Source organism: Lampetra fluviatilis, chromosome 7 (genome assembly GCF_964198595.1).
Source record: "Lampetra fluviatilis chromosome 7, kcLamFluv1.1, whole genome shotgun sequence".
Classification (NCBI taxonomy): domain Eukaryota; kingdom Metazoa; phylum Chordata; class Hyperoartia; order Petromyzontiformes; family Petromyzontidae; genus Lampetra; species Lampetra fluviatilis.
The window spans coordinates 1,353,501-1,376,937 of record NC_136281.1 but is presented as its reverse complement, the minus strand read 5'-3'; the positions used below and the strand labels follow the sequence as shown (position 1 = coordinate 1,376,937).

Sequence of the window (23,437 nt, the reverse complement as noted above, 5' to 3'; positions counted from 1 at the left end):
GCGCACACTTTCCCCCACCACACGCAAACCTACCATGCAACTGTTTAATGTGTTTGTTTATTACTGTGCCTCATCCCTCCCCCAGTTGCACAGAAACAATCCATTGGACCTTGATCTACGTCAGCAATGCCACAGCTCCTGCAGGGCTAGGCTCAAGCCTGCCAGCTGACGCTAATTCAAGCCGCAGAGCCAATCCAGCTGCTGGCTTCGACTACAGCAACGTGAACCCAGACAAAGGTTCCAATGAGCATTTCCATTTTAAAAAATGACCTCACTCATCTGAATTTTGATTTAAAGCTTTCGTGACTGCAGGGATTCATATTCGTGGTTCTTTTGGTAAAGTCACGTAGAAGGGAACTAATAAAATAATATAAATATAAAACAATAAAAAATTCTCACGATGTTTCGACTGCAACACACCTGATGATGATTGCTTGTGTTGCAGTCGAAACGTCGTGAGAATTTTTTTATATTTATATTCTTTTATTATTTCTCTTCTACGTGACTTTACCGAAAAGAACCAAGAATACTCACTCATCTGCTTCAGCGTTTTGCCCGAGGAATTAACGTCGCTGCCACGCTCTGTATTGCAGAGGGTATATCTGTGCAGGAGTGGGCCGATCCCAGCAAGGGGATCAGCAGCAGCACAATCACCTTCGATCCCGTGACACTGGTGACCCCAACCGCTGTGCGCTGCGTGGCCACAAACCCCTTCCAAACCGATGAGCAGATCCTGTCCCTACTGAACACGGGTATAGTCACCACCGTCACCACCACCACCACTTCAATTCACAACAGTGCTTATCATCACCATTATATTACTTTTTTTTTATCTAAATGTCATCAGTGCCGATTCGAGTCGGACTTAACCAAGTGATGGGGCATTAGTCGTTTCCGCTGACGATCTTTCGCCACTGGTAGAAATTCCTCATTCAATTGCTGTTGACTTATCTCAAAGGAGTTTCCTTTGTTATCCTGCCTAGATGGATGGTGGGCCGAGATGACCCCGCTCTAATATTAGAACTTGCAATCCACTGTTTGCGTGTCAAAAGCACTGCAACCACAGCTCCAGCGGCCTGATGATATGAATCGTCACAATAACACTTTCGTCATGAACACGTTCTGAATGTTTTCGACTACTGTGCAACGATAAACTCAATGTAATGAGCCCATCACGGAATGTCTTGCGTGCGTGTTGTTTTGTTGCTTGGCAACGCGTGGTGACGATGATGATGATGAAGACTCCAAGGTGGGGCTCACAGTGCTGTCGGTGGTGCTGTTCCTCCTCGTCCTCTCCATTGCCCTTCTCATCGTTGCCATTGTCATTTGTAATAGGGTAAGTGAACTAGGCCTCCACCTTCGTGTGGAGACTCTGGAGTGCTGTGGAGGACCGTGTCTCTCTCTCTTCTGCTCTATACGGTGACCACGTGGTGGCTGTTGACGAGGCTGGATAGAGCTCTTCCCCCCCCCCCCTCATTTATTTTTTCCGGTCACAGCGATCGCTTCCTGTAGGAATACTTCATTCTCGTTTGAGTCCTGCTCTTTGCTGTCCATTTACCTCTCGCATGGACGTCATCTTGCTCCTTCCACGTGGCAGTGGAAGGCGGTTAGTGGATATTTGTTGATCTCCATTATTTTTCCATGTCTATAGAGGACGATACTTGTCCAATACAACGCTCTTTTTCAGTCATGGTCTAATACTTATATTACCACAGACACAAATAGCAATAGAAATAAATAACTTAAGAATATTACAGATGATAGAATATTAATGTTTCATTATTGCTCTTAACCGATCACGTTACCATGGCATTATTAATAAACTATCTTTGCAAGATCACAACACCTAAAATTAGATTTAATAGCAACGGGAATAAATGGCAAGAAGAGCCTTGGCGCAACACGTCACCTATTATATGCAGTATTTTCATTATAGATCAGCATTATTGATGAATGCATTGAGTGTGTGTTAATTTTCTTTAGAGAGAATATGATGGGGTTTTTTCCAAAAGTATTTTATAAACAAAACGATTCAGGTACATAACACAGAAGATATGAAAGGGAGTTGACACCAGCACAACACATTACGGATTACACACATGTTTCAATAAACTGTTTCAATGAACTCTACAACCAATATGATGCATTTAACTTGCACATGTTCTCTAATCCACCATGCAGTGTGCACTCTGCCCACTGCGGTGCAGCTGCGGGAAGCGTGCCACTGGCTCTTTTTCTCACGTGTGTGCGTGCGTGTGTGCGTCCGTGCGTGAATGCGTGGCTTTGCCTGCGCAGAAACCACGTTACGAGGTGCGGTGGAAAGTGATCGAGTCGGTGAGCCCAGACGGGTGCGAGTACACGTACGTGGACCCGATGCAACTCCTGTATGACCGACGCTGGGAAGTTCCCCGAAGCACTCTGAAATTTGGTACGAACGCACAGAGACACCGTCACCGACAGGAAATTTCATGTTCATAAACATATATTTCAGTATATGCATCCACCGTATAAATATGTATTTAAATAACATGTAAGTTAAAAAAAAGCTGGTGTAGCATATTAATTGTGTACTATTATAGTACTTATTGTCTCTGAATTTTATACAAAATTCAATTTATTTTATTTTAAGTGAAAACAAACCAAAAAAATTCACACTTACATTTTAAAAGCATTTTTTATTTAAACTTGGTGAAACTTTGCAGAATGTGATATTATAACAAATTGTGCAAACTTTTAATCTCTAAGTATATGAAATATTCTGGTTCGAATTAAGAGCTTACTGGAACTTAACCCAGGGCCATCTGAGCCACCCCTAACTTAGCCACGTACAGTGTGAAAGGAGTTCAACATACACACTTACAACTTGCTCCGGACCCCACTCTCATCTTCCCTGTAACTTGGTAGCTGATCGAGCAGCAGCAGCCTACCCTGTATTTCTCACAGTCGGTTCAGGGCAGACAGGGCTTCCCAGGACCTTGGTCCGTCCCAGCCCTGTAGCGTGACATAGTTTAAAATGAAACATTAAAACACTCAGGATGGTGGTGGGGGGGGGCACGACACAATCAATGTTAAACAAACGCTAAACACATTAAACGCCAAACAGCATTGGTAAGGATGTGATTTGCTTTCATCTATCTTGAATTCTGCTCTCGCTCGCAAAGTTAGCCGTTGTTAAGGAGAACCTTGAGTAAAATCCACCACTGGTGTTCAATATTGTAGCAAGGAGGGCTGAGCCCTCCCTCCGAGGCGACAAAGCTGGCCCATCTCTCATCCCCGAATTGAAATTTGAGAGCTATGGAAAGCCCTGAATCCTGGATAGGTGGGCTAACAAAATTTATCAGGCATGCTTGTGATTATTATCATCCCTCTTCGAACAGGTCGAGTCCTGGGTTGTGGCGCATTTGGTAAAGTGGTGGAAGCAAGCATACAGGGCACGGAAACTCCGTGCGTGGCTGTCAAAATGCTTAAAGGTAACATTTCCGCGCATGCACGTGCATACATACACAATAAAAACACGTTTACCAAATACACATATAATTGTGAAAACATTGTAAAAGTACATTAATATAAAGGTCAATTTAAATGAACTTAGAAAATACAGTGTCAGCAATCCCTCTATATAATATAATTTAACATTTCGATTTAAAGCTTTCGTGACTGCAGGGATTCATCTTCTTGGTTCGTTCGGTAAAGTCACGTAGAATGGAAATTCTACGTGACTTTACCGAAAGAACCAAGAAGATAATTTAACATGTACGCTTTTACAGCCAATATCAGTTCAGTTTCAGATGATTTTGAATTACCCTGTGAGCCAATTAACTCTTAAATCGGGTTTCATCAACAAAAAACAACACCGCCGTTTCTCCGACATACACAACAATATGATGATTCAACAATTTATTTTTGGATAATGCCAAATTCTGACTTCCTCGATTTTGCCCTGAAGATGCTTGGCACAGTTTTAAGCGACGCGTCATGTCTAATTGCTAAATTTGGTAGTGATAATTCTTCTAAACTTACTGGCGTGTGAAACACTTGTACAGTACACATTAAAATTTCATGTTTGGCTTTGTCGGGTGCTTGAGGAACTTATGCCACAAGTTTGGCCAGGTTATTATGTGGCCTAACGCAAAACATAAATGACTAATCATATTTGTTTATAGTTACTATCACTGTTACTATCGCAACAAGAGTGACAGTAACATAGGGGAGAATCTGAAGTGGCTCCACAATAGCAGCCCATTTGAACAAATGAGGTTGCATATTTCTTCTTGGTTCTTTCGGTAAAGTCACGTAGAAGGGAAGAAATAAAATAATTAAAATAAAACATAATAAAATAAAATAATTCTCACGACGTTTCGGCTACAACGCAAGCAGCCGTCTTCAGGTGAAGAATGAGACACTACCAAGCTAGGAGCTATATATAAGCTGGGTTGGAGGTGGAAGAGCGCCTTAACAAAAAGAATGTGCATATGAAGAGGAATTTAGCATATTCATGGGAAATGCGTAGGAGGTGGGCGGGGGGGTTTCAAAGTCATATTATGCCCATGCATTATGCAGGATCAGCAGCACCAAGGGGGGGTGCAGGGAGTAGCATTAACAAAGGAAAGGAATGTTAATAGTATGTAGCTGCAGTTACTAAACAACCACGTAGAAAACTAAAGTATAAACTACATAAAAAAACTAAAGTATAAACTGCATAGCACCATCAGTATACTTACTATACTCTACAATAAGCTGAGTTATTAACAGCAAGTAATACATTACAATTCTACGTCGTAAAAATTATATAATATGCTTCCATCTAAACTTTATTCTCTTACATCACACGAGCATACACCATACTATATACTGCCATAGATAAACCCAACATTAAATGATATACTGTATTGCTATAAACCACCCTATACCTTATACATTTTAAAATAACACTATGTATTATTCTACCCACCCTAATGTGTATCACACTGCTATATGTTTACTATACAATTACGATACTATATATTACTTTGTACATTGTATTAAGCATATAAATGTTATACTATTTGTTATTATACACTGTACCATTGACCGTCGTGTCAATGGGTGAGTCGTGGGGGGAAAACTTGCAGCGGAGCAAAGAATCCATTCCCTGCGGAGAATACAATGCCAGTGAGTGGAACGCGGTCTGAAAGTCACCGTAAACGTGAACACAATCAGTTAAGATTCGAAATGGTTTATTACGTCCTTCCAATGATTGCTAAGCCAGAATCCATCTTCTCGGTTCAAATTGTCTCTGTGTTTGTATATGTGGATCACCTCATGAACGAATCTCTCATGATAGCCAGATGGCTTGCAGAGAACCTCTGTCTTGGAGAAGTCAATGTCATGTGAGCCCACTGAGTTGTAACAGTGATCTGCCACGGCTGAGGTATTTGTCCTACCGTGTTTCAGGTCTGCTTTATGTTCACGGATGCGGTTCGAGACATGTCGTTTGGTTTCCCCAATGTAACTGCTACCACAGAGGCAACTTAGTTTGTAGACGCCAGGGTACTGTATGTCTGGAACCACATCTTTTACAGACGGTACCAGATCACGGATTTTATGTACTGTGTTGAATCGGACCTGGATCTTGTGTTTAATCAGGATTTTGGAGATCTTTTTTGTGACCCCAGCAATGTAGGGTAAGGTGATGGTCTTGAAAGGCTCCTCAACAGGATCCTTCTTGATGGTTGGAGTGATGGCTTTGCGGATTGTGTAGTCGGAGTAACCATTAGCCTTAAGAGCTTGGCGTACGTGTTTGAGTTCACTGGAAATGTGTTCCTGGTCGGAGATGCATTGGGCTCTATGATATAGAGCAGGGGTCGGCAACCAAAATAACAAGAAGAGCCATTTCTTTCCAATTCGGTACAAAATTCAGTATTTCAAGAGCCGCAATGCATCTGAGTACATACTGTACATACGTACATATCGTCAAGAAGCAGCCCGTAAAGAGCCGCATGCGGCTCCGGAGCCGTAGGTTGCCGACCCCTGATATAGAGTCTTGATGAGGGAATTATTCTGGGATGGATGGTGGTGGGAATCCGGTTTTAGGTAAGCATCCGTATGGGTGGCTTTCCTGTAGACAGAGTGGCTCATTGAACCATCAGGTCTCCTTTTGATTAGGACATCCAAAAAGGGTAGCTTGCTATCTTTTTCGACTTCCATGGTGAATCTGACCTGGTATCGACAATCAAGGGGATTGCCCTGTCCCCAGACGACCTGCTTGTCAGTTTTGATGTGGTTTCCTTATTCACCAAGGTTCCTGTACCTGACACCATCGCAATCATTGAAGACTTGGTTCATCAAGGACTGAATGCTGGGGTACCCCCCCTGGTGAGACACTGCTTAACCAATACATACTTCACCTGGAATGGAACTTTCTACAAGCAAACTGAGGGCACCCCAATGGGCTCCCCCCTATCTCCGGTTGTAGCCAACATCTTCATGGAGAAATTTGAGACGGACGCCATCCAGACTGCCACTCTACGCCCGACCTTATGGAAGAAGTACGTAGACGACACTTTTGTCATCTGGCCACATGGTCGGCCTGCTCTAGACCAATTTCTCGACCACATCAATTCCATACACCCAGCCATCAGATTCACCATGGAAGTCGAAAAAGATGGCAAGCTACCCTTTTTGGATGTCCTAATCAAAAGGAGACCTGATGGTTCAATGAGCCACTCTGTCTACAGGAAAGCCACCCATACGGATGCTTACCTAAAACCGGATTCCCACCACCATCCATCCCAGAAGAATTCCCTCATCAAGACTCTATATCATAGAGCCCAATGCATCTCCGACCAGGAACACATTTCCAGTGAACTCAAACACGTACGCCAAGCTCTTAAGGCTAATGGTTACTCCGACTACACAATCCGCAAAGCCATCACTCCAACCATCAAGAAGGATCCTGTTGAGGAGCCTTTCAAGACCATCACCTTACCCTACATTGCTGGGGTCACAAAAAAGATCTCCAAAATCCTGATTAAACACAAGATCCAGGTCCGATTCAACACAGTACATAAAATCCGTGATCTGGTACCGTCTGTAAAAGATGTGGTTCCAGACATACAGTACCCTGGCGTCTACAAACTAAGTTGCCTCTGTGGTAGCAGTTACATTGGGGAAACCAAACGACATGTCTCGGACCGCATCCGTGAACATAAAGCAGACCTGAAACACGGTAGGACAAACACCTCAGCCGTGGCAGATCACTGTTACAACTCAGTGGGCTCACATGACATTGACTTCTCCAAGACAGAGGTTCTCTGCAAGCCATCTGGCTATCATGAGAGATTCGTTCATGAGGCGATCCACATATACAAACACATAGACAATTTTAACCGAGAAGATGGATTCTGGCTTAGCAATCATTGGAAGGACGTAATAAACCATTTCGGATCTTAACTGATTGTGTTCACGTTTACGGTGACTTTCAGACCGCGTTCCACTCACTGGCATTGTATTCTCCGCAGGGAATGGATTCTTTGCTCCGCTGCAAGTTTTCCCCTCACGACTCACCCATTGACACGACGGTCAATGGTACAGTGTATAATAACAAATAGTATAACATTTATATGCTTAATACAATGTACAACGTAATATATAGTATCGTAATTGTATAGTAAACATATAGCAGTGTGATACACATTAGGGTGGGTAGAATAATACATAGTGTTATTTTAAAATGTATAAGGTATAGGGTGGTTTATAGCAATACAGTATATAATTTAATGTTGGGTTTATCTATGGCAGTATATAGTACGGTGTATGCTCGTGTGATGTAAGAGAATAAAGTTTAGATGGAAGCATATTATATAATTTTTACGACGTAGAATTTTAATGTATTACTTGCTGTTAGTAACTCAGCTTATTGTAGAGTATAGTAAGTATACTGATGGTGCTATGCAGTTTATACTTTAGTTCTTTATGTAGTTTATACTTTAGTTTTCTACGTGGTTGTTTAATAACTGCAGCTACATACTATTAACATTCCTTTCCTTTGTTAATGCTACTCCCTGCACCCCCCCTTGGTGCTGCTGATCCTGCATAATGCATGGGCATAATATGACTTTGAAACCCCCCCGCCCACCTCCTACGCATTTCCCATGAATATGCTAAATTCCTCTTCATATGCACATTCTTTTTGTTAAGGCGCTCTTCCACCTCCAACCCAGCTTATATATAAGCTCCTAGCTTGGTAGTGTCTCATTCTTCATCTGAAGACGGCTGCTTGCATTGTAGCCGAAACGTCGTGAGAATTGTTTTATTTTATTATGTTTTATTTTTGTATTTTATTACTTCCCTTCTACGTGACTTTACCGAAAGAACCAAGAAGATGGATGCCTGCAGTCATGAAAGCTTTAAATCGAAATTTAGGTTGCATATTATTTTTCTAAATTATTTTCGTTTTGTATGATTGTTTGCCCAGGATAGCCTCGCTGAGTCTCAAGACTCCTTTGCAGGAGGGTCCTGCTGCGTTTCCGTGGTCCGGGGCGGTGTTGCTACGTCTAATATAAATTGAGTAATTTGCAGGTGATACTGGTAGGAACCACCTGGTTCGTCGTACATCCAAAAATGGTAGGGGTGGGGCTGGGTGGAGAGGGGAGAGTGGGGAGGGGCTGGGTGGGGAGGGGAGGGTGGGGAGGGGCTGGGTGGGGAGGGTGGGGCTGGGTGGGGGGTGGGAGGGGTGGGGCTGGGTGGGGAGGGGCTGGTCACCCCGTGGTGCCCTTATAAAACTCAACGTTTAACCTACTCACGCCGGCTTGTGCCTGCTCTCACAGTCGGCCATATTTGTGGAATACACCACGCCGCCGTTAACCCTGGCCATTGACCGAGCAACCCAACGTTCCTACCAGCTCCCTCCGCAGGAATGTGATATTTCAGCCTTGGGTTTTGTATGCCTGACAACAAATAAAGGGATCCTTTGAACGTACCTCACCACGCAGGTCAGTATGGGGTACTGAAGGGGATGCGCTGAGGAATGGTTTAGGGGTGCCACGGTGGCTAGAAGATGTTAACTACCTCGCCTGGTATACATGAGGTTGTGGGTTCGATTTTCTGAGGGTCCTCCGGATTTTCCCTCCACATTTAGAATTACCATGCGTTTAGAGTATTTGGCTGCTACATTAGAAATTCCCACATGACAAGCCACTTCGTTGAGCTATAACTTGTGGCCAGATCGCTTCTCAAAAAAGCCGTCTTTCTCAGTGGGCATTACCTGGTAAAAAAAAAAATTATAGTTTCAATTTATAGATATCACTCACCAATAATGTTTGCCATGCTTGGGAATCAAGGAAGATCTCTTGCTTTATAGCGCAGGCCACTACGTCAACTCGCAAGTGTGTAAGGATTTGCACTTGTATGAATAATTGTGTCGCATCCAAAAGAGGGAACACGCCCTAGAGGATGTCCGAGATGGAACGACGAAATCTGCGCGGGTGTCACATGGATAGTTGCATCGCAGGACCGCGAGAGATGGCGACGGCTTGGCGAGCCCTTCATCCTGCAGCCAACAGATCACAGCTGCTGATGATGATGATAAAGTCTTTGTGTGCATGGGTCGTTGTGTCTCTCAGCCAACTCGTCCATGAGTGAAAGGAGAGCGATGATGTCTGAGCTGAAGATCATGAGCCACCTGGGCGCACATCTCAACATCGTCAACCTGTTGGGGGCCTGCACTGTGGGAGGCAAGACGATTTTACTTTCTTTGTTTAAACGCCAAGGAGGTGGAGCGATGAAAGCAGTTCATGTGCGAGTACTAGGTGGATTATTACATTGCAGAGGTGGCAGCAGCTTGGGGAGGCCTTCATCCTGCCTGCCTGTGCCACTGCTCCTCTATTTTCAGTCGTCCACCGTTATCTTTCTTCGCTCTCCTGTCGCCCCGCATTACACCTCACGGTAGAACTCTCCATAGCAGCGCGACTCACAACCTCCTCTTCTCTACACCAAGGACCATGGTCACTGCCGGGCGTCGTTTCTCCGTGGCAGCCCCCGCCGTCTGGAACGCCATTCCGCTGCTGCACATTCGCAGCAGCGTTCAACCTACGCCGACTTTTAAGACACTTAAAGGCCCCACCTCTTCACCTGGCTTTCGCGCGACATTAAGCTTGGCTCCGCGCCTTAAGAGTCGCGGTCATTTATCTCCGTGAAATGTTGCGTGCTTTATAAATTGCATTATTATTTAGCAGTGAATTGACCAGGGCTGATGATAATGATGATGAAATCACCGGATACAGCCATGGCAGAATGGATCACAAAATAGACTCGCAATGCAGAGTTTTGCTGGTTTGATCTCCCGGCCTGGCAGGTGAAACAATGGGCAAGTTTCTTAAATCCCCCCCCCCCCCTGCACTGCCTCTGTCCACCCAGCAGCATAAATGGGTACACCATAGTTGGTCGATTGTCAGGGGTAAAGTTGGGGACAGTGTGGTGGTGTAAAGATTGAGTACTGTCACCTCTTCCGAGTCAGCGAGCCAGTGTGGGAGAGAGTTCACATTGCCCTAGAGAGGGGCTCTCGAGAACTTCCTGGAGTGGAGGCCCTGAGTGGAGGCCCTGAGTAAGCGATGGGAAGCCTGCGCCTTTACCCAAATAAATCACGAGCAATTAATTATGATTTGTTTGCTCATTCAAATTCCTATTTATAGCCACCTACTTCAATTAAAAATGCATGAAAATTTTTCGTGAGTACAGTCATTTAAATATTTATGCCACTATCTTCAAACGTATCTGGGAATGTGAGTTCATTCACTGAGATCGTGAGGTGTCGTGATGCACAAATGATGTGTTGTGCTGTAACTTGCCAACGGGAGCAGGAGATGCTCGTTTTTAAAATGGACATTTTACAATGGCGAATTGTGCCATTCACATTTATAGAAGATAGCAAATAACGATAAAAACAATGACCCCACAGGTCCTGTCTACATCATTACCGAGTTCTGTTGCCACGGTGATCTGGTGAACTTCCTGCACAGGAACAAGTATGCGTACCTTCACTGGCTAAAGGATGCTCAGCAATCGCTCAAGAGGCCTGCAGCAAGGTGAGCTGCCCACGGACGTGTCCGTTGTCACCACACTTCACGTCGTGAGTAGTGTGGGTGGTTAGGCCGATGGAGCTGTTAATGGCACGGTGCTATGAACCCAGCGACCTAAGTACGATTCACAGCCACGAGCTGAATATCAGTGGCGAGTGAAATCAAAAACGGTCTCGGCTTACAACCTCCACTAACCTGCGCCAACCAAGCGTGCTGAAGTAAGGTCAAACAAACCCATGACTGATATGAAATGGGGAGGCCCTTCATTCAATAGTGGATTTACAAAGAGCTGCACATTGCAGTATTACATTTCATTGTGATTACAAAACATGAAATAATGCGATTCTGTATATAAGTACGGATGTTCTGGTTGTGCTCACGTGTACGCACACCCGCGTGTGTGTGTATAGCTCTACATGTGCTGAGAGCATGTATATGGATATGAGGCCGGGAGATGATGACAATTACGTGCGTTCTGAAGCACGTGTGGATCGCGTTCTATACACAGTGGTGGATGGGGTCTATTATATGGATACTCAAAGAGATGGTAAGAATATGTGCATTCACACAATGCATGTTCATTGTTGATAGGCCGAGAATAATATGTGCTTAACTCACGGATGGGCCCGTGAATTGTAGCATTTATGACATTCTGGTCATGGCTTGTGTATTGTTACAGACGAACCATTCTATGCCTGCTGTGAACTTGGTGGCGCGTCGCCCCTCACATCGACAGATCTCCTGAGCTGTGCCTACCAGGTGGCACAGGGCATGGCGTTCCTTGCCTCCAAAAATGTATGTCTGATATTTAAAACAATCATCAGACCTGGACGTAACTGTGTACGAACTTCACACATTAACACCACACATGTACTGAATATGTATTCACTCCACGTGAACACTCTACGATTTGCTGATGTTCTATTTGTCATAGCAGTAATTATCAACCAATCTAATGTGGGGCCTTATATGGTATATTTTGGTACTGATGTGCCAAAATAAGAGCTTGGGCTTCAGCCAAAACAAGAAACACGTGCGCCCACTTGTCATATTTGTTGCCCACTTATGCATTGAAATCTCAGGGTCATGTGATGCTTGGGTGGCATACCCAAGGCATACTTGGGTACGATCGAAGAACTGCGCTCGAACAAATTTGTCAGCTACCCAACTTGTTAGAAAAGCATCAAACTAATGTCATATCAGGAGCAGTGCTGTCGTCAATAACACAATGTATCACTATCCCAAATACTATGGATCGATCCTGTGCCTTGCATAGTACCAAGGCTAGTTGGTAGAACCAGTCTAAACTCAGTAATGTATCCTCTTGACTGTGTAAGCTTCAGTGTTGCAAGGATAAAGGCAGATGGATGAGGTGCTCGTTAAAATGCATCATGTGCTGTGCCAGCCTTAATAGGCTCTCAAAAATGCCACATATATGGAACCATATAGGGTATAACACGTGTGTTACTGTGTTTGTATGCGACAGTGCGTACACAGAGACCTGGCTGCCCGTAACGTGCTGCTCGCAAACCACCGAGTGGTCAAAATTTGTGACTTTGGACTGGCGAGAGATCTGGAGAAAGACACCAATTACATATCCAGGGGCAATGTATGTACAAAACATAACTTTCATTGCACGTGTGTGTGTGGGGGGGGGGGCAGAAGTGTAGGGGTTTGCGCAATGTGCTATGAACCCGGTGAGTGGAGTTCAATTCCTGCTCACGACTAACAAATGTGGTGGGTATTTTAACTGGTTCAGGGCCTCCCCAAGGTCGACTCTGACTTAAATAAGTAGCTCGTGCAGTGTGTAAACATGAGCACTGGGGGACAAAGGCGATCAGGTGTGGATCTGGTCACCTACCTCCTTGTGTGCCGTGCCGGCCTTAATAGGTGCTCGCGAACAAAACTTGCCCCAACAGTCTGTTCGGGCTAAAACGGGGGTGTCTTTGTTTGTACATATGTATGCACATGTAATCAGATATTTGGACATTCACGAAAAATGCACAAGACTTACATTTTTTTTTACATTTTATGAAATAATGTTATTGCCATTACACATAGGCATATAATAGTACATTAATCGATTCAAATACATTATTACGCTCATGATGCAAGCATCCAATCACACGTGTAAGAATCGATTCATTTTAACCAGTATGCTGTATGCCCTACGCAATTTGTTCACAATACCTCGGCAGTCACTGAAGTCATGCTTGGAATTAGACCGACACTGAAAGAGGGGGAACGGATGGATCAAGAATGTAACTTTTAACGAGTAAAAGTCGTAATGTCTCTGTGTGTACAGACGTTCCTGCCGGTGAAGTGGATGGCCCCGGAGAGTATATTTGACAACGTGTACACAACACTCAGCGACGTGTGGTCATACGGTGTGCTGTTGTGGGAAATATTCTCGCTCGGTATGTGAACACACACTTATATCCGAATACCACACTCACAAATGTCATTTAGTGTAATGCTATCACATATAAAATGCTATTTCAGGGCTGGTCAACTATGATAGGTGAAAGTAAACACATTCACAAATACATGATAAGTTATGAACTAAGTGGGCCCTGGGTAGTTGGGCTAGAGCAGGGGTCAGCAACCTGCGGTCCCAGAGCCACATGCAACTCTTTAAGGATTGCTTCTTGACGATATTCATTAAAGACCACCGCTCTGCGTTGCAGCTCTTGAAATATTGAGGGTTTTTTTTATTGTCCCCTGGGGCTAGATGAACAGTTGAAATGCGCTAGTGAAATCGTGCCCTCCAATTGCCAATTTTGGATTATTGCTTCCCTGGCTGGCCAATTTCCGATGTGTCTATTTTTGGCGCGTGAATGTAAAAGCGCTCTGCCAGTTGCAATCGTGAAATCGCGAGTGAAACCTGCCATCAACTCCTAGCTCCAATCCCTACACTAGAAAATATTGTTTTTGTTACAGAATACTGTATTGTTGGTGCTATGGAGTGTAGTTTTCATATAACTGTAAAGGTTCCTATGTTAAATATGCCTTATGACATTGGAAACGTGAGTATTGCATACACCCCTTGACGTGTATTTACTTAGAATTACCAATGCACATGCGACGACAATGTATGTTGAACTGTTTTCGCACCGTACGTAGCCAACCGAGCTAATCAGAGGTGCTGGAGAAGGACAACAAACTAAACACAAAAAGCAGTTCTTTAGAAATCAGTTTTCAATCTAGATTATTTTAAAATGTACAAGTCCAATAGCTTAATATCTGAAGAGTGTTCTAGAAGGCCGCAGAAGCGCATCTGAAAGTGCACGATGCGATGACCGTCTTTGTTCGATGGTCAGCCAGAAGCCGCTGGAAGGATGACGATGATGATGACGATGATGATGGTGATGATGATGACGATGATGATGGTGATGATGATGATGACGATGGTGATGATGATGATGACGATGATGATGGTGATGATGATGATGACGGTGATGATGAATTATTTCTAGGAGGCAGTCCTTACCCTGGAATGGCAATTGATGCACACTTTTATGGGCAGCTGAAAGCTGGACTTCATATGGACAAACCAGAACATGCGACGGAAGACCTGTGAGTACTCGTAGTGCGACGCATTGTGGTAACTGTGTATGTAGCGAATTAGGATGAGGGTACAGAAAAAAATCTCATGGCGACATACGTGTGGGGACCCTGGAATTTCCTACTTTATAATTAAAATACTTTATATTAAATTAATAGACAAAAATTATTACGGAAAATTGTATTTGTTACCCCTCGCAGTGGATGTCATCTGTTTTAAACGTCCCATCGCGACCGACTACAAAAATCGGTCATTTTTGTTTGCCTTCGCTTGACTAATTCTACTCTGAGAAATAAAATTGGTTTACAGAGCCATGCATGCTGGCATGGTTGGCAGTTTTAAAAGAGATGTCCATGTGACGGTAACATGCGAATACTGCTGCTAATAATAACACAAGTAATCTTGCATTGATTCTCAGCAGCTCTCCCGCGATATTTCTCACCTGATGACGATTGATTGTGTTACGATTGAAACGTCGTGATATTGTTATTCTTTTTATTATTTATATTTTTATTATGATTATTTTTTATTTGATCTATCTACGTGGCTTTACCAAAATACCCAAAAAATATAATCTTACTTTATGAAATGTGTGAACCTCAATACTGATCATGATGCATTGCATGAGGTTATTGCAGCCATCTGAATGTGGATTATATCACAACAATGATGACAACAAACCAAAGTAAATCTGAACAAAGTGTGATTTTACACTCCATGTATACCCACACAATGTAAGTAATATTTTCCCACAGAACTTCAAGTAAAGGGTGAATTAGACGTGGGCTTTTTATTCATTCAGGGTCAGGACCAAGGAAGGGCGTGCCGCCTTCCCCATTTCGACATTGTGTCTACCGCAAAGCACCCCAACCTGAGCACTCCACTCAAACCCTTGCCTGGCCTAGAGCATTCCCTTTTCATGCCAACGGCTCTCCACTCAGCACTTCCGATATCGTAAGAATTTCAAATAGTATGGCAGTGTGCTCGTGGAAACATGATTTGACAATGGTGGAATAGGGTCACAATAAAAACTTAACACTTTCGCCAATACTACCCTACACAGGTAATACACGTAGATAATGTGCAACGTTTTCGGCACTGACCATTATTTTCCTCTTTAGGGCAGTGCTAAAGACACTTTGTTGAGTTTTTGTGACTTGTGCTTGTGGACCATTGCTGAAGTTCCCTAATCTGGCTGTGACTGTGCATGTGATTGAGTCAGGTTTGAAATAATGAAGGCTTGCTGGGCACTCAGGGCATCCCAAAGACCCACATTCTCCCAGCTCGTGAAAACAGTGGGAAAGCTTCTACCACCGACATACTTACAGGTACCACATGTTTATATTTGTTGTACAAACGCGTGACTACGATAGCGGTGTTTCTACAATTTAGAAACACCAAACCCAAGGCTAAATTAAATTCATGAAATAAGTGAACTGTGCAAACAAGGCCGAAAAGTTGGATTCGTAAACATGAGCAAATTTTCTAAAAAAAATTAACATTTGAAAGGGTATAACTTGAAAACACAGCAGTATGTGTATAATAAGCGCAGCCGTGTAAAGTGGACTTTGATCAATATGATTTTTTTTAAATGATGAAGAGCTGGATGAAGCGTTTAATAAAAAAGCTGATCTCGATCATGAAAAAAAGTATACTGATGTGTCTATAAACGTTTTCAGTGTCTTCTGCTAACTGTAACATGAATCAAAAACATCAAAACTGCCAAAGCAAATGGTAAAAATGCTTGAAAGTCCATTGTCCTGGATTAATGCATGCTGTAAATTATACCAAGATACAGAAAGGGGAAAACATGGAGCTGAGAAAAAAGTAAGTAGAGAAATCATATTAACTGCTAAAATGGTTGCTGGCCGATGGATGAGACCGGCGATGGAATGGCAGGAAAAGGAGGAAATAGGTCGAGAAAATAATCTCTGTGGAGATGGAGCCATGATATTAGTTCATGTGCAGGAGCAGGATGGATGGTGAGACTGCAAGATGGCGATGTGGGGAGGCCTTCATCTAACAGTGGGCAGAACACGGATGATATTTTACAATGAAGGAGTAGCTCTGGAATCTGTTTCTATCTGTTATTTCCTGTCTGCTGTCCCTCTGCCCTTTACCACTGCTCTGGTTCCTTGCCCTGTCGCTTGTTGTCCGAATAGGCATACGATCAAACGAGCGAGCAGTTTTGTGACAGACGCAACAAGATACACAACAGTGTCCACACAAATGTGCGCGTGGATGTGAGCAGCACGGCAGATCCAGAGGACAAAACTGAGTCAGACAGGTATGTGAGACCGCACCTCATACACTTGAATTTGAAATGCAGACATATATGTTACGATAGATTAACGTGGGGGGAGTGATGACACCGTGGTTAGCACACTAAGCGATTAACCCGGCAACTATAATTTCCGGGTCACGGCTAATATTTGGGGCAAATTATATCTTAACTGGTCCGAACCCACCCTCCTCACCCCTTTATTAACCTGCATTGACCAACGTGGTGAAGAATGGTCATTCAACCCCAAAAACTCACAGTGTGCATAGGCTTTAAATCCATCAGAAATGGAAGGGTTGTCAATTGTGATGATTACAGTACTGTGTCTTAAATAAACTAAATCTTTACCCTTTGGGTATTTCGGTAAACTCGCGTAGGTAGAAAAATAATAGATCACGATATTTCAATCGCAACACAAGCAATCGTCATCAGGTGGGACAACCACAGCAAAAAAAAACTTCTGAAGTAGGCGAGAGATCTGCCGTGGCACGAGGTTATATAGGCCTCGGCAGTAGGGGGGGGGAGAGAGAAGAGGGGGGGGGGGAAGGAGGCGGGGCAGAAAGTGGACCCCACAGCAGCACCCGGGTCACTGGAGTAGAGATCGGAGAGAGATGCACAGAGAGAGGGAGAAAGACACACAGAGTCGGAAAGAACAGCTGACATAGGCAGGCAGGATGGAAACATCACAGTCAGTTAAGACTTGTTATTAACCAGGTAAAGTCTTAACTGACTGTGATGTTTCCATCCTACCTTTGATGTTATTAGTTATTTTCGACTCTCTGATTTTATATTAACAGGTTAACACTAACACAGCTGCCGTTTACATTGACATGCTAATCTCTTACATTGACATGCTAATCTCTCTCACTTTAACACCACTAGCCCCGCCCACTTCATGGTGACGATTGCTTGTGTTGCGATCGAAACGTCATGATATTTTTTATTATTTTTTATTCACTTTCTTTTAATTAATTTTTATTTTATTGTTCTATCTACGTGACTTTACCGAAAGACCCAAAAAATACGCACAAAATAGACATCGTAATGAGCAAAGTGATACGTGTGCGGTGTGTTCTGTGCGTTGGTGTGGATGGCACATGCAGGGAAGGTGGCTTGTTATACCTTCAACTCAAAACGGAAGATGTACAGCCCGAGTGGGAAACCAGTTTCCTGTGATCGACTCAGCTGAGGTTGGCATCCATTACAGGGGCACAGCACCCGGCAGTCCACTGGGTTCGCTGCTGCTGCTGCTCCAGAGCACAGCATTTCTCTCCACGTGTTCACACATTCGTCCCCATGTGCAGCTGAAGATGCAGTACCCGGGTGTTGCTGGCTGGCCCCTCTTCGAACACAAGTCGAGCACAGTACTCTTGCTACCCCCATTCCTTGATTATATTTAATTCGCTTCACGGTATTTTGCCTGTGTTATGACCTTTTTATGGAATATTTTCAATACTTATGTTATTGCATGTCCCACTGTTTATATTTTGTATCCTCAAGATTAAAAGATGCACTCCCCCCCCCCCCATCCTGTATTTTAAAGCAGAGTATATTTCCAGAGTGTCTTAAAATCTGGAGATTGCAGTAGTATTGCGATGAAGACTACGTATTAAGCGCCTCATATCGAACATAGTCGTTATAACTTGATATTTAGAACCTGTTAAACTTGCATTACTTGAACGACGTATATTAATCAGTGAAGATTCCACTTATTACTAAAGGTTTACACATTTTCTCACGTGTTTTATACTCAGATGCGAAAATATGGATACGTTACTGAACATTCCAATTTCAGTCACTACAAAGACGTTTTTAATGGTTTCATTGCGTAGTCCTAGTTATGAACACTTACAATTTCAGTATTACTGTACTGTATAGTACCTTATATGAATACGAAACAATATACACATTACAAAAATTACATTACGAATAAACGTTTAAATATTTCATGATATACTGTAATAGACCACTCTTTGCAATGGTTTTTGTAGAATTTTCCAATTTAAATATTCAAGTTAATTTTGCACAACAGGTCCATTTTCTTGAATAGTGTCTCATGCTGTTTTATAGGTACAGAATAAAGAGTAAACCGAGGCACTTGACACCCTAAATTAAAAATAGGTTGTCCTACTTATGCAGTCTGTAAGGAATTGCGATGTAACCCCGAGTGACATGATCGAGCATCGCACTTAGTTGCAGTTTAGCGAGCGCTATGACTGTCAAATATTGCACCGTGATAATTTATTGTGTGCTCTGTAATACCACAATCCCACAGGTAAAAGCACCTCGAATACATTACTGTATTAATATGACAACAGTGCTCGAAGCAATACCTGTAACAATACCTGTAACAATATATCCCCCACAGAAATCAAGTTGTTACGATCCGAGATCATGATTCAAATTAAGAAAATTTTATTTTTGCATCCTTTGTACCATCTCGTTTGCATTGTTTCTTGCTCTGCATTTTTGTACTTTTGTTTGCTAAAATACACAAACCATTTGCATATGGTTTGTGTATTTCATAAATGATCGATTCTTAAATGCACTCTTTAATTCATCCACCATGAACGCGAGGATCGCCTTTAATCGGTGACTGAATGTATCATCAACAAGTCTCCCGTGTGTGCTATAACAATCGTGCGTGGCCCCATGCCTTGCTCGCTCGCTCGGCTAAACCTTGCCTCTGCTGAACTGCATTGGTCTAACCCAATATCCCCGCAGGCATAGGTTGTGTCTAACTAACTACACGGAGACGTATATATGGAGGCAACGCGGTTATTACAACAGACTCAACGGACAGCGACTGTAACACGAAGGGGTACGGCCCCTTCAACCCGATAGCCTAAGGGAGGTACAGCATCCCTTCTCGTGTGTCCTACACACTACCCCGGGCTACTCTACACCCAGGTCTCTGGCCACGGCCGCTAAGGGAGGCGAGACCGACCCGACCCAGGGTCCCACCACCGGTCCGCTACAACCCGGCTCTGACAAGAGCCTCGGGGAGGGTCCTAGGGTGCTGCTCCAGTCTTCAGGTCTTCGGACGCTTCAGGCTTGAGTAGGCGAACACTGCCGGACCCGTTCAGAGGGCCGGCTTTTATCCCCAGGTCGGGGGCTTACCCCTTGCCTCATCACCCCTTCTCCAGAACCTTCCAGAAATGTCTGGGAGGTTCTGAAAAGGTCTTAAAGGGTCTTAAATCTTAAAGGGTCTTAAAATCAGCCGGTGGCCCCTATCCCCCCCAGCCCCCAGTCTTTGGGGGCCTGGGGTGTCAACCTCCGGTCAACCTCCGGTCACGGGCCACCCGGGGGGGGGGGGGGGGTTGACCTTGGGTCAACCCCGACACACCTCGTTCTGTTTCTCGGCTGCCCCCTGTCGGCCCGTGAGCGTGGTGGCAGGTAAAGCAACCTACAGCGCCTTGGTATGGCGCAACACATATGTAGTTGACATACATTTGGAATTTAGTGTGGATCAGACAACAGTATTAGTTTGTGTACATCAACCTAAAAGCCCCATGAAATGCTGAGATGAAAACTACAGTATTATAAGTGTTGTATTATTATGAAATTGGACGGTATATTGTGTGGTTATATGATCATAGCGCGCAACATTCCATTCTATTAGATCTGAACATTTGATAATTGAATAATTCTACGAGTGTTCAACGGTTTTGGGTTTTCAAGGCTTCGAAATGAAATGCACGTCTGGAAACAGTGCACAGCACATTGTTAAACAGGTAATGTAACGAGTCACGAGTTATCAAGAGTAATTATCAGATAATTAGTGTGCCGGCCTCATGGTTCAGATTAGCCAAATGTGAAACATGAAGTGGAAAAAACATTGCAATCATTGTCCCTTGTTGCGAAAACTTGGCAGGACCATTGTGAGACTCAGTGAGGCTTCCCTGGATAAACAAGAACAACAATAATACAACTAAAACATTTATAACTTGAAGATCATGTGAACATATTTTTGGTCAAGGTAAAAAAAAACTACCTAAAAGTGGAATTGGTATGGGAAAGCGAATATGAAATTTCGAAACCAAAACTCGAAAAAAATGCAACCTAATGCTTAAATAACACTTCTATAGGGGATAGCATTTGCTTATATATGACATAATTCACTCTAGTAACATGCTCTCCATGTCAGTTGAAATCCTATGTTGCTGCTCGAAGAGGGCTCTCGGCAAGTTGTGAAGCCGCCTCACCTACTGACACGACCCGCCACGAATACCGCTACCCACGTTTCCTGGGGCCACCCACGTTTCCTGGGGATAGCCACGTTTCCTGGGGCCACCCACGTTCACTGGGGCCACCCACGTTTCCTGGGGATAGCCACGTTTCCTGGGGCCACCCACGTTTCCTGGGGCTACCCACGTTTCCTGGGGCTACCCACGTTTCCTGGGGCTAGCCACGTTTCCTGGGGCCACCCACGTTTCCTGGGGCCACCCACGTTTCCTGGGGCCACCCACGTTTCCTGGGGCTACCCACGTTTCCTGGGGCCACCCACGTTCACTGGGGCTAGCCACGTTTCCTGGGGCCCCCTTCACAACCCCTCCACGACCCTCCGTGTCAACTCCGCCGTGTGAACGCAGGAAGGTGCGGGGCCTAAAGAGGACACGGTGGGGCCGACGGAGCGAGCAAAGTTGTCGCTCAACAACGAGGCGTGAAACTGCCGACTGCCCTAATGTTGGGTGCTTTAAAAAAATGTTAACACTTATTATGGGACTATCGTTTATAATGGAAAAAACAACGGATAATACACAAAAAAATGTATGTTAATAACTTCAAAGGGTCTCCACTTGTTCACCATTGTCAACACAATCTTCTCCAGGTGGTCTCCAGTGCGCGGAGGCACATTTTTTGTGGTATTATTGAAAACTCTCAAAAGTAGATTTGAAGTTTTCGTGACTGTGTGGGGGTCGCTAGCCCCCGAGATCCCTCCCTCGATAATGCTAACGGCCGGGCTAGCATCATCAATCGCCCCCCCGCTGCTAGGTTCCTCACCCGTGGCGTGGGAACCATCGCCCGAGGATTCCCCTCCCCCGCGGGTCCGCGTAGCCGGCATGGCTAATTACCGAGTAGTATTCTGCCCCTCCCTACTACGATACCTCCCTGTCCTAATCGCGCGCCTGCAACCCACACGGAGCGAACGTACGCACGCCCACACACACACACGCCGCTCCGCGCACTCCAACTCAACTCACGTTATGATCGCGCACCTGTATCGCACACGGGGTGGTCGCACGCACACACACGCAGCTCCCCACGCGACACACTGCTCAACAAGATCACGCGAGACCACGCTTCGCTATTAATGATTTATTATATGCTACCTGCGAATTGATGTTGAATCAGTGAGTCGACGAGGCTGGCCTATTCCACCCAAACCTGTACCTATTCCCTATTTGTCGGCTTACGCTACCCTACTTCACCTCCCCACTCACTGTTTGGTGCCCGCGGTGGTTCGCTGCTCCCGGTGCTAACAGCGCACCTCGACGCGTCGCACGGACGTCCGGGTCGCTGGCTGGAGCTGCTGCGGGTCCGCTGGCCTGGAGAGAAGAGCCCGATTTCCCCTTTGCGCTCCCCATTTATCCTGATTCCCGGACCCCTACCCCCTTCCCACGCACCGTGCGCCTTCGCTATGCTAATTAATCCTTTGTCCGCGCGGCGTGAACTCCAAACAATGGCACGCGCCCCCCTCGCCCGGGCCAGGCAGCTCCGCGGTGCCTTTGTTCCGCTAATCAATGAGCGACCTGCACGGCGCAAATTCCAATCAATCCTTTTCTCACGCAGGCCCCCATCATCGAGGTTCATGCGGCGGTGTCCATCACAAAGGCCCGTCGTGGGAAGCTGTGCATGGCTCCTCGCGCGCCTCCCCTCTCCCAATTATTTATACTAATAGCCTTATCCTTTAACTCCCCTAACAATGGTGCCTGCGCGCTCAAGCGTAATTATCCCAACCCTCCATGACTATGCGCAACAGCTCCTGTGGTCCCGCTATTCATGCTGTCCCGTCCCTCCCCTGCTTGCCCCGTCGACCCGTGGGGGTGTGTGTGGGGGGAAAATGCACCTCAACCGCGGTGGCCGAATGCCCCATGCCGCGACCACACCATATTACGGCTGGTCGCAGCGCCGCGGCGCAACGTAGCACGGGGGAGGTCGTCCAATTCCCTGATCGCCGGAAACCGTGAGAGTTAACCCCGATAAGGGTTTCTCGGATAAAAACCGGTCGGCCAGGTGACCTCCCCTCGGAGCTCTATGGGGGGGGGGGAATGCGTGCGGGTGTGTTCATGTGAGGTGAGGTGAGGGGGACGCGGGGTTGGCTCCGTTGCTTGGTGGTGGCGAAGTCGGGGGTTTGGGCGCCTGCTGAACGGCTTCGTGGCGGCGGCATCACATAGCCCCCCGAGGTGCCAGTCCCCGTCCCGGGTTGACTGGAGCACCTCGCTTGGGCCGCGCCCACGAGGAAACGTTGCGGGGTTCGGGGGATCCGTCCGGACCTGGTGGCTGGCCTCGTGGCGGGTGGTTCCGTCCTCT

General features: G+C 45.1%; 1 protein-coding gene across 2 annotated transcripts in view; it reads left to right on the top strand.

Annotated features, from left to right (window-relative positions):
- LOC144933392 (platelet-derived growth factor receptor alpha-like) overlaps window positions 1-19,418 on the top strand; it is a 51,830-nt gene extending 32,412 nt beyond the window's left edge. Inside the window, exons 11-25 of one of the 2 annotated variants that reach the window (XM_078858107.1) lie at window positions 86-237; window positions 594-752; window positions 1,242-1,336; window positions 2,296-2,428; window positions 3,378-3,470; window positions 9,603-9,713; window positions 10,937-11,063; window positions 11,468-11,604; window positions 11,737-11,852; window positions 12,544-12,666; window positions 13,363-13,474; window positions 14,534-14,633; window positions 15,845-15,950; window positions 16,785-16,909; window positions 18,007-19,418. In XM_078858107.1, the coding sequence (XP_078714233.1) occupies window positions 86-237; window positions 594-752; window positions 1,242-1,336; window positions 2,296-2,428; window positions 3,378-3,470; window positions 9,603-9,713; window positions 10,937-11,063; window positions 11,468-11,604; window positions 11,737-11,852; window positions 12,544-12,666; window positions 13,363-13,474; window positions 14,534-14,633; window positions 15,845-15,950; window positions 16,785-16,909; window positions 18,007-18,079 (1,762 nt within the window). In that variant the 3' untranslated portion in view covers window positions 18,080-19,418. The remainder of the gene's footprint in view (window positions 1-85; window positions 238-593; window positions 753-1,241; window positions 1,337-2,295; window positions 2,429-3,377; window positions 3,471-9,602; window positions 9,714-10,936; window positions 11,064-11,467; window positions 11,605-11,736; window positions 11,853-12,543; window positions 12,667-13,362; window positions 13,475-14,533; window positions 14,634-15,844; window positions 15,951-16,784; window positions 16,910-18,006) is intronic. The other variant, XM_078858108.1, reaches the window with a different exon arrangement.
- Window positions 19,419-23,437: the final 4,019 nt, after the last annotated feature.